Genomic DNA, 13,888 nt, shown 5'->3' on the forward strand with positions numbered 1-13,888 from the left:
GATACGTGCCATCTCCTACTGGCTGTTTGACCTCGACAACGCTACTGAACTTAGAGTGTCTCTGTTTCCTTATAACACAGTGGGGACAATGGTATTGTCTGCTCCACAGGGCTGCTGTGAGATAGTCTGGCTCCCATGGTATTGTCTGCTCCACAGGGCTGCTGTGAGACAGCCTGGCTCCCACTGAGCTCTCCACACACGTCAGTTGGCATATCCTTATTGCTTGCCCCGTCCCTCACCTGCCTCTTCCACTGGCCCAGATTCTAGCATTGAATTGCTCTCTAGAGCCTCATTGCCAGGCCTCTGCCCTGCCTGTAGGTTGGGCTTAGGCTCCTTCAATTCCTTTCCAGGTTCAGTGGTTCCTGGAACCCAATGACACAATCCAAGTCCTATACAATAACCGGACTGTGGCCTTTGACACCAACCACACGGAGGAAGGTAGCTGTCAGCACCTGTCCCCACATCCCCCATCCTTTGGTTCCAGCAGGATCTCAGCCCCCTGGGAGCGGTGTGCTGGGGGTGCTGTAACACCCAGCAAAACAGAATGTTTGCTCTCCCCCATCTCCGCCCCGGCTGTCCCTTAAACTGCTGCTCTAGAAGACCTTCACCCAGCCTGGGCACTGCATACCCCAGAAGGAAGTGTCCAGAGGCTGGGCGGGGTGGTGTGGGGCCTTCAGTTGAGGCACAGTCAGGACCCCCCAGTGCCTTCTGTGACACAGCCCTCACTGTTGCTGAGTCGTGGGCCCAAGGGTCATGCCGGCTGTGGCGTGACTTGTCCCCTCTCTTCCAGACTTGCCAGTGTTCAATACTACTGGTGTCCTAATGACCCAGAATGGCTCCCAGGTCTCAGCCAGCTTTGATGGGACAGTGACCATCTCCGTGATTGCTCTTTCCAACATCCTCCACGCCTCCTCCAGTCTCCCAGAGGGGTACCGCCACCACACGAAGGGACTCCTGGGTAAGAAGCGGAGCTCAGGCCGTACACAGACAGCTGTCTCACCTGTGGGCCTTGGACTTCCCTGTCCGGTTCTTCCTCGGCCCCCTAGGGCTTCACCCACGGTTTAGGCTAATTTCATGTTTGCCTGCCATCTTTTCAAGGGAATGTGAAGGAGGTGCCATGGGGAGCATGGGGGCCGGGCTGGCCTCCCCCTCCTTCCCTCCATACCCACATTTCCGTTTTTTTTTTTTTTTACCCTTATCTCCTTCCTTCCTCCCATCTTCCCCCACATCCTTCTTGGTTTTCGCCTCCCTCTTTAACGCACCAAGATGGAGTGTGAGTACGTGGTCCCCTCCCACCTCCTGGGGCTCTGGACCCAGCACAGATGCAGCCGCCATGTCAGATGCTCCCTAGAGAAGGGACGCCACTTCCCTGTGGTGACAGACATTTTGCTCTCTCCCACAGGAGTCTGGAATGACAATCCAGAAGATGACTTCAGGATGCCCAATGGCTCCACCATCCCCTCAAACAGCTCTGAGGAGACAATTTTTCACTATGGAATGACATGTGAGTCTGGGGGTGCTCAGGCCGCCGGGACAGTCAGTGAGGGAGCTGCTGTGTTGTCTCCCTGTGCTTGTGGGGACCTTATTCGTCCTTGGTAAGGTCCGAAGATTTTGCCACGGGCCCGTGTCTGTCCCCCGGCTTCCACCCCACCTGTATGTCTCTTCTGGGAAGTGGGGAAGGGACTGGGCAGCCTTTTCACCCTACTGACACAGGGACTTCCAGACTCAGAAGCCAGAAGCCTTCTCATCCCTACAGCTCATCCCATGCCACCCCCTCACCCATTGAGCCACATCCGATGAGGATTAGGGGTGGGCACAGCTGAAATGAGGCTGCGGTCTCATACCATCATCGTCATACCACCTCTGTTGCAGGGCAAATCAACGGAACAGGCCTCCTTGGGATGAGGACAGACCCTCTGCCTTCCAACTTCACCCCCGTCTTCTTGTCCCAACTGCGGAACACCTCAGATGCAAACTTGACCTCTGGGTGCAGGGGAGATCTACAGTGCGAGTTTGACGCTCTGGCCACAGGAAACGCAGGCATTGGACAAAACACCAACACGATCTTGGAAACATTCCAGAATGTGAACGGCACCCTCAGTAAGTGACAGGAGACTCAGAGAGGCCTTTCCAGAGACAGGGGGCAGCGAGGACCCCATTTCATGACACTCCTTCAAGCTCCACATTTTTATTCCTTGGATGGATCAAAACCCTCCGACAGCTCCCGGCTCACTCAGGCCCTTTCCCTTCACTGCCCAATGGAACCTGTGCCCTCTTGTTCATCACTTGTTCATTGCTATAGAGATTTGTGCTATACATACATCATGTACTCGAGAAATCTATTAACAGAATGAATTAGTAAGCGATGGAATAGAAATAATAGGCTTCCAAGAAACAGAGCATTAGCTGGGTGTTGGTGGCGCACGCCTTTAATTCCAGCACTCGGGAGGCAGAGGCAGGTGGATCTCTGGGAGTTCGAGGCCAGCCTGGTCTACAGAGTGAGATCCAGGACAGGCACCAAAACTGCACAGAGAAACCCTGTCTCGAAAAACAAACAAACAAAAGGAAAGAAAAGAAACGGAGCATTGAGAGAGTTTGAAAAATGGAGTGTCCGTCTACAGATCACCCTCATGGGTAAAACTGGTCGTCTGTTCTCAAGGCCCAGCGTGGCATTCTGCTCAGGGAAGAAATGATCCGGTTTGAGGAGGAGATTGGAAGAGGGAGTCTAAAGGTTAGACAGTGTGGGCAGGTGCATGCCCAACATGCTGGGCAGTTTGCAGAGCAGGAGGGAGACTGAGTCCTGCTCCCAGAGGTGGGCCCCAGGCTTGGGAAGGGCTCGTAGGCAGAGTCCTGGGGAGAGAGGGCAGAAAGGGGAGGCTGGAGAGTGCCCCATGCATAGCTGGTCCCTGCCATGCGTCTCTGTTTCAGATCAGTATCCGCCTTCTATCAACTGCAGCGGAGACATTCGAGCCTACAAGGGGCGGACAGAGACCGTTGACATCACCAGTGACTCTAAGGACGTCACATTCACCCTCACCGGCCAGTGCCCTGGCTTTAAACTCTTAGGTAAGAATCTTTGGTGGGCAGCAGCGTGGGCTGGGGCAGGAGAGGCCCGAGTCAGCTTGGGTTTTCTTGCATTTCTTCATTCTGCACCCTGACATTTTTTCATTTGGATACCCAGGACCAACAAACATTTTTCCTTCTTTCCTCTCCTCATCTTGTTTCTCTCCCTTCCCCCCCCCCACCGGCATCCCCCTCCTTCTGAGACCAGGTCTTACCATAATAGCCCAAGCTGGCCTGAAACGTCTATGTAACCCAGCCGACAAACAAACTCCTGGATCTTCTGCCTCAGCCACTGCACAGTGTGATGGCTGGTTTTCAATGTCACTTTGCCATAACCTGGATTACCTGAAAAGGGAGTCTCAATGGAGGAATTATCTAGATCAGGCTGGCCTGCGGGCATGTTTTATTTGGGGGGGGGGCCCGCTGTCTTGATCGTCAATTATGGTGAGACAACCCACTCCGAATATGGGAGGCACTATTTCATGAGCTGAGCCTTGAACTGTGTAAGAATGAAGAAAACTAGCTGAGCAGAAGCCGCCAAGCAAGCAGCAGGCAGCATGGGCGTATTCATTTTTCCCTGCTCTTGACTGGAATCGACTGTTAGCTGGCTTCCCTCTGTGATGGACTTTAATCTGGAATTGTAAGCTAAACACAGTTCAGGGTGTTTTAGGGCGGCATCAGAAACGAAACTAGAACAAGGAAATATCACCACATCCGGCTTGAGAAACAGCATTTCTTTTTAAAAATTGTTTTTATTAATTTTAATTATGTTCCTGTGTGCGTAGGGGTGTGTGCACATGAGTTCAGGTGCTGGGACCTGCCAGAGGTGTTGGATCCTTCTGGAGCTGGAGTTATAGGCAGTGTGAGCCACCTGAAGTGGAGGCTAGAAATCGAACCCTGGTCCTCTTAACCACAGAGCCATCCCTCCAGGCCCTGAGAAACAGCATTTCTTAAGATTGTTACTTATAGCTGGCCATAGCAGCTCAAGCCTGTAATTCTAATGGCTTGTAGGTTGAAGAAGGAGGATTGCCATGAGATCCAGACCAGTCTGGGATATAGAGTGGTACCCGGTCTCAAGATTTAAAAAAAAAAAAAAAAAAAAAAAAAGAAGAAGATGCCTATAGTTCAGATCAGTGGCCCCTCCCCAAGTGAGTAGCAGTAAGGGGTTTTGATAGATATAACTAAATAGGTAGACTGACTCTGGGCACACACAGGTAATGCAATGTAATGTTACCTCTATCTAATAATATGCTTGCTTTTTTTTTTGAGACAGGCTTTTACTATCCATCCTGGAACACACTGTGTAGAATACCTTAGCCTTGAACTTACAGAGATCTGCCTGCCTCTGTCCCTTGGGATTAAAGGCATGAACCACCATTGTGGAGCATTTGCCAATTCATTAGAATAATTAAGTATGACCATTAAAATATTAATTTAGCCAGGCAGTGGTGGTGCATACCTTTAATCCCAAAATTGGCGGGTGGATCTCCAAGTTTGAGGCAAGCCTGGTTTACAGAGTGAGTTTCAGGACAGCCAGGGCTATACAATAAATAATAATAATAATAATAATAATAATAATAATAATAATAATAGTTTACAGAGCTGGTGAGGAGGCTCAGCAGGTAAACGCACTTGCCACCAAACTTGACAACTTAATTTCCATCCCTGGGACCCTGACACTTATGCTTGGTCTCCAGTGTGACACATTCTGATGCAGGCTCAGGCAGAGATGCGTTTAGAGGCCTCTTCATGGGGCTGGGAGTAGCCTTCTCCTCTGTGGATTTCTAACTACACCCAGCACCCAGCACGTTCAGCAGGCGCTGCCTCCCTCCAGCTTGGAGCGTGGCTGCCATCACCGTAGGAATTCCAGCTCTGCGGGAATTTGATCTTTGCTCAAAAGGATGCCTGATGGCATTCTGGATTCGGGGAAAGGCCCGAGGGTGTGTGAGAAGCAGGGTGTTAGGTACCGGCATGCATTGACCACAGAGTAGACTCCCAGCCATTCAGGTCTCTTTTTCTCTGGACAGAAAATGGGAGTTTGCAGTGGACGCCACCAGCATCTCCAGAAGCGTGTACCCTGGAGATTCTAGCCAGAGACGCCAGGACTAACCTGTCATCCGTACTCCAGCCCCAGACTACAATATGCTTCTGCGATACGGAGAGCCAGTGTTTGTACAATGAGACCAGCAGGGAAGGCAACTCTTCCCTTGAGGTGAGTAGTGGGAGCTGGGGAGGGCTCCTCTGTTGGGGGGAGGGGGAGCCAATGGAGAGATGCCGTGAGTGTGCTCTTGCCTGGGCAAGGTGCGTGTGGGGAGGAGGGCAGAGCTGCGGTGGGTGAGTAGCTCAGGGGCCATCTTGTGTGAAGTGGAACTTTGATCACTGCTTAGAGCAAAAAGAGTTTTTGTGTCCCCACCTCCCATTCCGTCAGGCTTAGAAATGTGCACCTCACTTTCTCATAGTTCCCCACCACGGCACGGCACGGAGGTGTAGGATGGGAAGGCTTCCCTGTGTGTGTTCTGGATAGAGGTCTATAGCCTCCAGCATGCTGCCCTGCCTTCCTCCAGACTCGGGAGGACCGGAGTCTGCTGTGTTCAGACACAGGAAGCCCTCATCGGACGTTATGGAGAGTAGCTCACCATGAGACATCTCTTTGGGCTTTGGGAAGTGGGGGGCCGGATGCTACCTCACGACTCCCAGCTCCTCTGTCTGCTCTTCCCTCTAGAGCTAGAGGAAGCGCCTCTTTTTCAGTTTGGAGAAAACTCTCTCCATCCACATTTGTGGTCAAGCTTCGTGACCCACAGATCCTGCCCTATTTCTTTCTTGTCTTTTTGTTTGATTTTCTTTCCTCTCTGTTTCTTCCCCTGGCTTAACTCTATCAAAGATTCCAGGAAAGCAGGGACAGTGTGAGAGAGGAGAGGCTGAGAGCCTGCTGCAGGGCCTGAGTGGATGGTGTGGCTTTGGGCAGGGACTCACAGCCCTGGCCTGTTCAAAAAGGTACCTGCCGGAGGGACCGAGGCAAGCAGGGACTTCCACATCACGGCAGATGTGTCAGGGCGGAGACACTAAAAGTTCTTCAGCTTGTGGTCACCCGCCACTCTGCTCTTATCCAGGTGGCCAGCTGCAAGTGTGATGGAGACACCTTTGGCCGCTTCTGTGAGCGCTCTAAGGACCTCTGTGAAGAGCCGTGTTTCCCAAATGTGCCCTGCACCCCGGGCAAGGGCTGTGAGGCCTGCCCTCCAAACATGACTGGAGATGGGCGGCATTGTGCAGGTGAGCTGGGAACCGGGCCCTAGCAAGAGGAGGGTGCCAGGTTCTGGGTCCAGGTGACATGTCCAGGGTCTGTGATAGACAAAGACAAACTGGTGTGTCTGTCTTTAGCAACACGTCTTCAAATCCCCCACGATAAGAAGCTGTGACGGGGAGGGCTTAGAAATCGGGATGGTAGATGGTATGGGGCTGAAACGCTGAGGGTGGGGCTGGAACAGAGCAGCCCTGAGACCCTGCTGGAGGAAACACGGGGAAAGACTGATGGAGAAGGCTAGGGAAGCAGAGGTAAGCTGGGCTCTCAGGCACCTGGGCATCTTCAGAGACACAAGGCTCAGGGGCTCCGCTTTCCCCAAGTGAGGACACTGGAAGTGTTGCCACGGAAACCCAGTGACAGAGGGACCCGCGTTTTCCTCTGAGTTCTTTCCTACCCATCTGCTCCTCTTCCTCGGAGCTGCAGCAGTCACCGTGCCAGAGACGACAGTGAAGCCTTCTCCAGCCAAACACAATCCGGAGACCTCGGTCTTCGAGGCCGAGGCCAGAGTGGGCGGGGCCAGGAGAGGGCCGTGCGGGGTGAAGCGGAAAGGAGACCGATCTTTCTCCCACCAGCTCTCTGGGTCCCTCTCTGACAAGGGCGCTCTGATCGGCATGCCGCGCCCTCTGCAGAGGTGAAGGAAGGCTTACCTGGCAGAGGGGGAAAGGTTGCAATATGGAGAAGGATGAGGAGAAGATGGTTTGGGGTTCAGAGTGTCCCACAAGCACAGCGCAGATTGGGCATGGTTGAAAATCAAAAAACAAACAAACAAACAAACAAAAAAAAAAAAACCGAAAACCAAGCTATCCTGGGAGTAGACTCCACTAGACGGCTCATCTCCCATCAGCTGTCGGGTCTGGTACAGTTGACTGACTTCCCTGCTCCCTTTACAGCTCTCGTGGACTCTTTAGCTTGCCAGAACCATTCCTGTCCCGCGAATCACTGCTATAACCATGGCCACTGCTACATCTCTGGGGCTCCAGGCTGCCAGCCCGCTTGCACCTGCCCCCCAGCCTTCACGGATGCCCGCTGCCTCCTGGCTGGGAACAGTTTCACTCCCACCATCGCTAAAGGTATGACTACATCCTCCTGCCGTACCAGCCCCACGCGTCTCTCCTGTCTGGCTGGGAATGACGGGAAAACCAGTGTCTGAGGCCCAAGGTCTCCAAACGCCCATACCAGAACTGAGTTCTCCTCTTGTGGGGTGAGTTTGGGTCAGGGAAAGCTAACGAGAGCAGCTGTCCCAGTGTGAACCGTGGGCTCAGTCATGTGTCGAGGACGGAATGAAGCAGAACCCTCCTAGCTCCATCAGATGAGCGCCACAGAAGGCGTGGCCAACACAGGGGCAATGGAGTGCAGCCCCTTCAGGGACCTTGCCCTGGTGCATGGAGGCGTCTCTGAGCCGGCACAGGGGAAATGTTGGATAAGTCTGAAAAACCCGTGGGGGTGACGATGGGTCCTGTTTCTTCGTCTCCAGAGCTCCCCTTGAGGACCATCATGCTCTCACTCAGGGAAGATGAAAACGCCTCCCTCGCTGACGTCAACGCCTCGGTCAGTGCTGCTTGCTGGACTCCCCAGTGGGAATCAGATCTTGAAAGGTTCCCACAGGGGCGATGCTATAACCTGCACATCCTTCAACTACCTTAATTTCCCAAAAGAGGGGAGCCTCTTGCCCAGGGGTGGTTCAAGGGCCTAGGACATCCGGAAGCCTCAGGATTAGAGACCCTAGAATGGGTTAGAATTACCGGCTTGCCATGAGAAGACTCCGGGTGACATGTCACCCCAGCCTGTCCCTCTGGGTACCCCTCGTGAGTCACGCTTTCTGGCTGCTATATGGAAGAAGTCACCTCCACGCTGGCCTCCCAAAGGGAACTGGGACTCCCCTGATAGCATGTCCTTGTCGATACCTCCGTTAAGCAAAGTAGCCGGATTGGTGAATGGTGGAAACTCTAGACTCCTTCCTATACACAGGGGCTCAGATCTCTGCCCAGCCTCTTTCTAGAGCAGGTGTAATAACTAGACAAGCTCTTTATAGCAGCTTTGCGGATAATAGTAAGTAGTACCTGTCATTAGGCCGTGTCAAGATTTAGATGACAAAGCATGTAAAACATTTAGTAACCAAAACACAGCAGGTATGCAACAGGATTATTACTGTTGGTACCCTGACTGCCGAAGATGCTCCACCTCAACCGGTCAGATCACTTGACATCTGTCCGCTGCCCTTACCTGCAGGCTCTTTGAAATCAACGGTTCCCGAGTCACCTTGGCATCCCTGGTGCCCGGGCGTGCCTAGGTCTTAGCTAAGCAATTTGTGTTTGGTACATATGAGGGGAGAGGATGGGCTGGGATCAGAGACCAAGCAGAGGTGTCTGTTTCAGATGTCCCCCGGCAATGCTGAGGCAGAGGAAGGGGAACGTGCCTCACCCCTCACCCTCCGAGTGTTTATTAAGCCAGCACCCAGGCCAGCCTCTGACTTAGGCATGAGGAGATGAGCTGCAGACGCTCTAGGGGTCCTGGGCCCTGCATTCGAAGGTGGGCGGGGCCAATCTGATCCTCATTCAGCCCATCCTCCCAGCCTCCCTCTCATTTGCCCCCATGGTAGGTGGCCTACAGACTAGGGGCTCTGGACATGCGGGCTTTCCTCTGGAACGACCCAGTGGAGCTGACATGGATGTAAGTCAGGCTGTCCCTCCGTGACTCCCCTCTCCCTCTCCCCTGCTCCCCAGACCCTCACTGTTCCCCTCCCACGCAGCTCTCTCCCAGCACGGCCCTCGGACAAGTCAATTCAGCACTGGAGGGTCACGTCCCACTTCCAGTACCGCCCCAGGGGCCCGGTCATCCATTTTCTGAACGACCAGCTGATAGACGCTGTGGTGGAGGCCTTCCTCCTCCAGGCTCCGAGGGGGAGGCAGATGAGGAGCAGCGGAGAAGCCAGGAAGGATGTCAACTTCTTCCCCATCTCCAGGGCAGATGTCCACCACGTGAAGGCTTGTGAGTCACTCTGTCTTGGGGGACAATACAGAGACAGTCGGGGACGGGAAGAGAAGTAAATGGAGGGGCCGTGCAGACCCGTAGGCCGCATCAACCCCCCGTAGGAAGCATGTGGACCTGTTTGCAGGTCCGCAGTTGAAGAGGCGGCAGCCTAAGTCAGCTCTGTGGTTTGTGCATCTTGGAGTGAAATTTAAAACGTTTCCCCCAACAGCCTTTTTCGATGCAGAGCAGGGACACAAGATGTTGCCGGTAGACCCTTGTGGGACACGGCAATTATTCCGACCCCAGGCTGCCTGATGGGTTCCACGTATCTGTCTGTTTGGTTTGGGGACAAGATCTAACTCCGTAGCTCAGGCTGGCCTCAAACTCACGATCCTCTTGCCCTAGCCTCACAAGTGCTGGGATTTCCAGGCTAACGCCACCACTAATGAATGCCACTGCACCCAGCAGCCTTCCCCCTTCCTTTAGTAAGGTCACTCACTTCTGAAACTGTCACTGTACCAAACACACACTGAACACCTGCCTGTCACCTTGCCCTCCTGCTGAGGCAGGAGACTGACGGGAGTAGAGGACCCCTTCTGAAAGGGTGTGGCTCCACTCAAGCCAGAACCCCATGGTCCCATTGGGGAAATGAGATGGGCGGGAGCATGGGAGACCAGGGACAGCCCTACTGAGCTTCGGGAAGGGAGCAGAGGCCGGGATAGGGACCACTGCCATTCTACTTGGGTCCGGCACCTGATGAGAGATGCTTCTAGAATCCGATTTAGGATTCCTGCTTCTTGGGGCAACTAAGTGCAATTCCTCCAGACTGCCGCACACTGGGAAGTGGTGGGAGACAGGCGGCAGTGAGGGAGCTGTGGCCCACCTCGGCCCGGAGTGCCCGGTGTGTGCCAAGTGCCTCTCAGCACTTGGAAGGCAAGGGGATCAAGAGGGCAGTGAGAGCTTTGGCTGTGTAGCAAGTTGGAGGCCAACCTGGGCTACATGAGCTCCTGTCTTAAAGAGCGAGAGAAAGGAAGGAAGGAGAAAGGAGGGAAGGAAAAAACACAATTTTATTGTGCAAACACAATATGTTTATTGTAGAAAGTTTAGGGAACACGAGTTACAAATGTAAGAAAGAAAAGACAAAGCTACTTTGCATTCTCATTTTCTTCTGTTGTGCTTTAGAGAATTTCACACACACACACACATATATATGTGTGTGTGTGTGTGAAATATATATATATTTTTTTACTAAGGGATCAAATCATACCTAAGTATCCTCCACATAATAATAATGACTTCATTAGCTCAATTGTTATGTACCTATTCGACATTATTTTTACAGTGATCTTTTTGAAACTGGCATTTGCAACAAATTTTAAATGTTGTGGGAATAGCTACTTTTTAATCGAGTGTTTTTTCTGTGTATCCAGCCACCCTGTCTCACATACTCCACATGCAGTGACTCACTGAACATCACTGCTGGGCAAGTGCTGCTTTTATGCTTTGTTTTTAAGAATAAGGAAACTGACCGGGCGTGGTGACGCACACGCCTTTAATCCCAGCACCAGGGAGAGTCAGAGGCAAGCGGATCTCTGTGAGTTCAAGGCCAGCCTGGTCTACAGAGTGAGTTCTAGGACAGCCAGGACTACACAGAGAAACCCTGTCTCGGAAACACACACACACAGGGAGAGAGAGAGAGAGAGAGAGAGAGAGAGAGAAGGAAACTGAGGTTGACTTAGGAAAAAAAAGTCCCTGCCACACAGCTAGTTAGTCGGAGAGTCTGAATCTCAGCTCAGATCTGACTAACTTCCGCTCATCACTACTGGCCTTTTCAGACCTTGAAAACGATCCTCCCCTTGGTAAGGCCGCACAGTAACTTATCTGCTAAGTGTCCTGCCCCCCCCCGCCCCCCCCCCGCCCCCCCCCCCCCCGTTATACACCATTGACAGGCTCACCCACGTAGAACTGAGTACCCACAGATACAGGTACCCGCGCACACAGCCAGCTGCTCCTCAGGACAATCACCTGACGTTTGGCTTACCTCAGTTGTTTGCATCTCTGTCCCTGCCTGCAGTGAACCTGGGCAATCTGAGCGACTACTTCCTGTGTGAAGGCTACAAGGGCTACGAGCTGGTCTACAGTCCCCAGGACGGTGTCACCTGCGTGTCCCCGTGCAGTGAGGGCTACTGTCACAATGGAGGCCAATGCCAGCACCTACCAGATGGGCCCCAGTGCAGGTGGGTAGGGGCCTGGGGCTGGAGAGGACAGTGCTGGGGAAAGCAAGCTGGACGGGACACCACAATAGGCCCAGGGAGGCATGGCCCTCCCAACACGTGACACTGGGATGACTCCCTAGTGACTGGGGACAAGAAGCAGAGGAAAAGGGGAGGGGGGTGACAGGAGGTGTGTACCGCTCCTCTGCATGGAGAAAAAGACAGGCATTGCTTCTGAAACCCATGCTAGTCCCAAGAGGGTACTCCGACCATCCTGGAGAGGAGATGGTCTGCAGAGCGGCAAGGGCCCAGGGGCCACCCAGGAAGTAAAGTGGCAGGCTGCTAGAGCCCTCGCAGAAAGGAGCCCACTGTCTTGGTCTGGTCCTGGTGCAGCCCCTCTGTAGAAGCACTCAGTCTGCGGACGCCCCTGAGGATGGTTCCTTAGGTCTCCTCCATGTTAGCAGAGTGTCTCCCCTGAGGAGAGGACTCTAAGTCTGGGGGACACAGGGGCCCGTCGCCCAGTGTCCTCTCTTGACTCCTGCCTCACTCTTAGTCCGCGACTCGTCAAAGGGGTCGAGCTGAGTCGAGGGTAGAGCCCATCCTTTGGGAGAAGAAGAGGACGGATTTGTGACCGTACGAGCCCCATGGTCCTTTGTCCCCCACCCTTCTGGAGTAGAATGTGCTGTTCACGCCTCCCTCCTTTCGCTGATGGCCTCTGGGCTCCATGGCTCCTCCACCCTGCCTCTCCTGAATAATGACCCCTGGTCCCCAGGAGAGGAAGGCCGAGCAGGCCAGGCCTGCATCCTCACTGACCACACTTCTCTCTGTCCCCAGCTGCGCATCCTTCACCATCTACACATCCTGGGGCGAGCGCTGTGAGCACCTAAGTGTGAAACTTGGCGCATTCTTCGGGATCCTCTTTGGGGCCTTGGGCGCCCTCTTGCTCTTGGGGATCCTGGCGTTTGTCATCTTCCGCTTCTGTGGCTCCATGAACAAGTTCTCCTACCCTTTGGACTCAGAATTGTAAGGCCGCGCTCCAGATGGGCAGCCGCACCTAGGATACCTCAGGACCCACCCGTCACTCGGCCTCTGATCTAAGGAGACTGGAAAGGGGCTGCTGAACGAAGGGGATTTGCGATTCTTCAAGAATGAATAAAGGGAGTAGCCAGACTACACCTTGTCAGTAGACTGGGGGTACAGGAAAAGGCCACGATGACCAAATATTTAGATGGGTGGGTCCTCACCCAGACACATCTGAAAGGAGGACACTGCCGTGTATGAAGTGCACACACACACACACACACACACACACACACACACACACACACACACTCCAGAGTTAATGGGTGACTGGCTCCACATTAACCAAAATATTTTTATGTATAAAAGTGGCTTACTTCTCATTCAAATATATTTAAATTAAGTCTCTTATCCTTTTGTGTCTCCAAACCATGGATTCCATCCATTTCTTCGGGGGCTGAAGGCCTGGCTAGGCACCGTGCATTCTCCCAGTCCTCACGAACGTAGATGTGGCCGCTGCACGTTAGGTGGTCCAGGAGTCAGGTAGCGGGGCCCAGCCCCGTCACAGCTCCCAGTGGCCCCCGCGGTGGCTGCATCCGTGGTCACAGCACTGGCTTGGTCCTTGCTTCCTCCTGTCTCAGCCCATTCCTACACCTCAGCCAATGCTTTGGGGGCAGTAGTTCCCCAAAGACGTCTGTGCTGGAGCCTGGGTGCTTGGGGCAGCCCTGTTGAAGCGGTAAGCCTTCAAGAGGCAAGGCCTAGTACAGGGCAGTCAGTTAGGTCATGGGAATCACCCTTGGGAAGACTCGAGTATTCCTCAAAGGACCCCTGCTCCCCTGGGAGTGAGTTTTTATTACATGAGGCTAGCCTGTGCTCTCGGCCTCTTTTGCATATAGTGGACAGGTCTCTCTTCTGTTTTCTCTGCCATTTGGCCTAGCCAAGGCCCCTGATTTAGAGGTCAAACAGATGAGGTCATTCAACTTTGGACTTCCAACTTCTAAAACTGTGGACTATATCATTAAGTACCCTGCCTGTTCAGGCCAGGTGTGGCCACACGTGCCTGTAATTGAATTTGGGAAACAGAGGCAGGGGGATCCAGATTGCAAGATCTGGACCAGCAGGGTTTATACCAAGATCTTATCTCCCAAAGGAGGACTGTTTGCTAATGTATGCAAGGCACCTACACAGCTCAGACTGTGTACTCTATAAATATATATTATTCTTGAATCAAGAAAGGGAAGTTGTCAGGTTTAGCGAATCAGAAGTAGAGGATGCCTAGTTAACGTTAAGTTTCTGACCAGCCACCAGCATAATTTACTTT

General features: G+C 53.1%; 1 protein-coding gene across 3 annotated transcripts in view; it reads left to right on the forward strand.

Moving 5' to 3' along the window:
• Positions 1-12,978, forward strand: part of Muc4 (mucin 4, cell surface associated) — a 49,074-nt gene extending 36,096 nt beyond the window's left edge. For all 3 annotated transcript variants that reach the window (XM_076548771.1, XM_076548772.1, XM_042259190.2), the window contains 13 exons: positions 351-438; positions 791-958; positions 1,403-1,504; positions 1,873-2,100; positions 2,929-3,066; positions 5,091-5,275; positions 6,174-6,333; positions 7,255-7,434; positions 7,839-7,912; positions 8,964-9,034; positions 9,114-9,352; positions 11,409-11,571; positions 12,382-12,978. In XM_076548771.1, coding sequence (XP_076404886.1) covers positions 351-438; positions 791-958; positions 1,403-1,504; positions 1,873-2,100; positions 2,929-3,066; positions 5,091-5,275; positions 6,174-6,333; positions 7,255-7,434; positions 7,839-7,912; positions 8,964-9,034; positions 9,114-9,352; positions 11,409-11,571; positions 12,382-12,574 — 1,989 coding nt within the window. In that variant the 3' untranslated portion in view covers positions 12,575-12,978. The remainder of the gene's footprint in view (positions 1-350; positions 439-790; positions 959-1,402; positions 1,505-1,872; positions 2,101-2,928; positions 3,067-5,090; positions 5,276-6,173; positions 6,334-7,254; positions 7,435-7,838; positions 7,913-8,963; positions 9,035-9,113; positions 9,353-11,408; positions 11,572-12,381) is intronic.
• The last annotated feature ends 910 nt before the right edge of the window (positions 12,979-13,888 follow it).

This window comes from Peromyscus maniculatus, chromosome 12, assembly GCF_049852395.1.
Source record: "Peromyscus maniculatus bairdii isolate BWxNUB_F1_BW_parent chromosome 12, HU_Pman_BW_mat_3.1, whole genome shotgun sequence".
NCBI classification, from domain to species: Eukaryota; Metazoa; Chordata; class Mammalia; order Rodentia; family Cricetidae; genus Peromyscus; species Peromyscus maniculatus.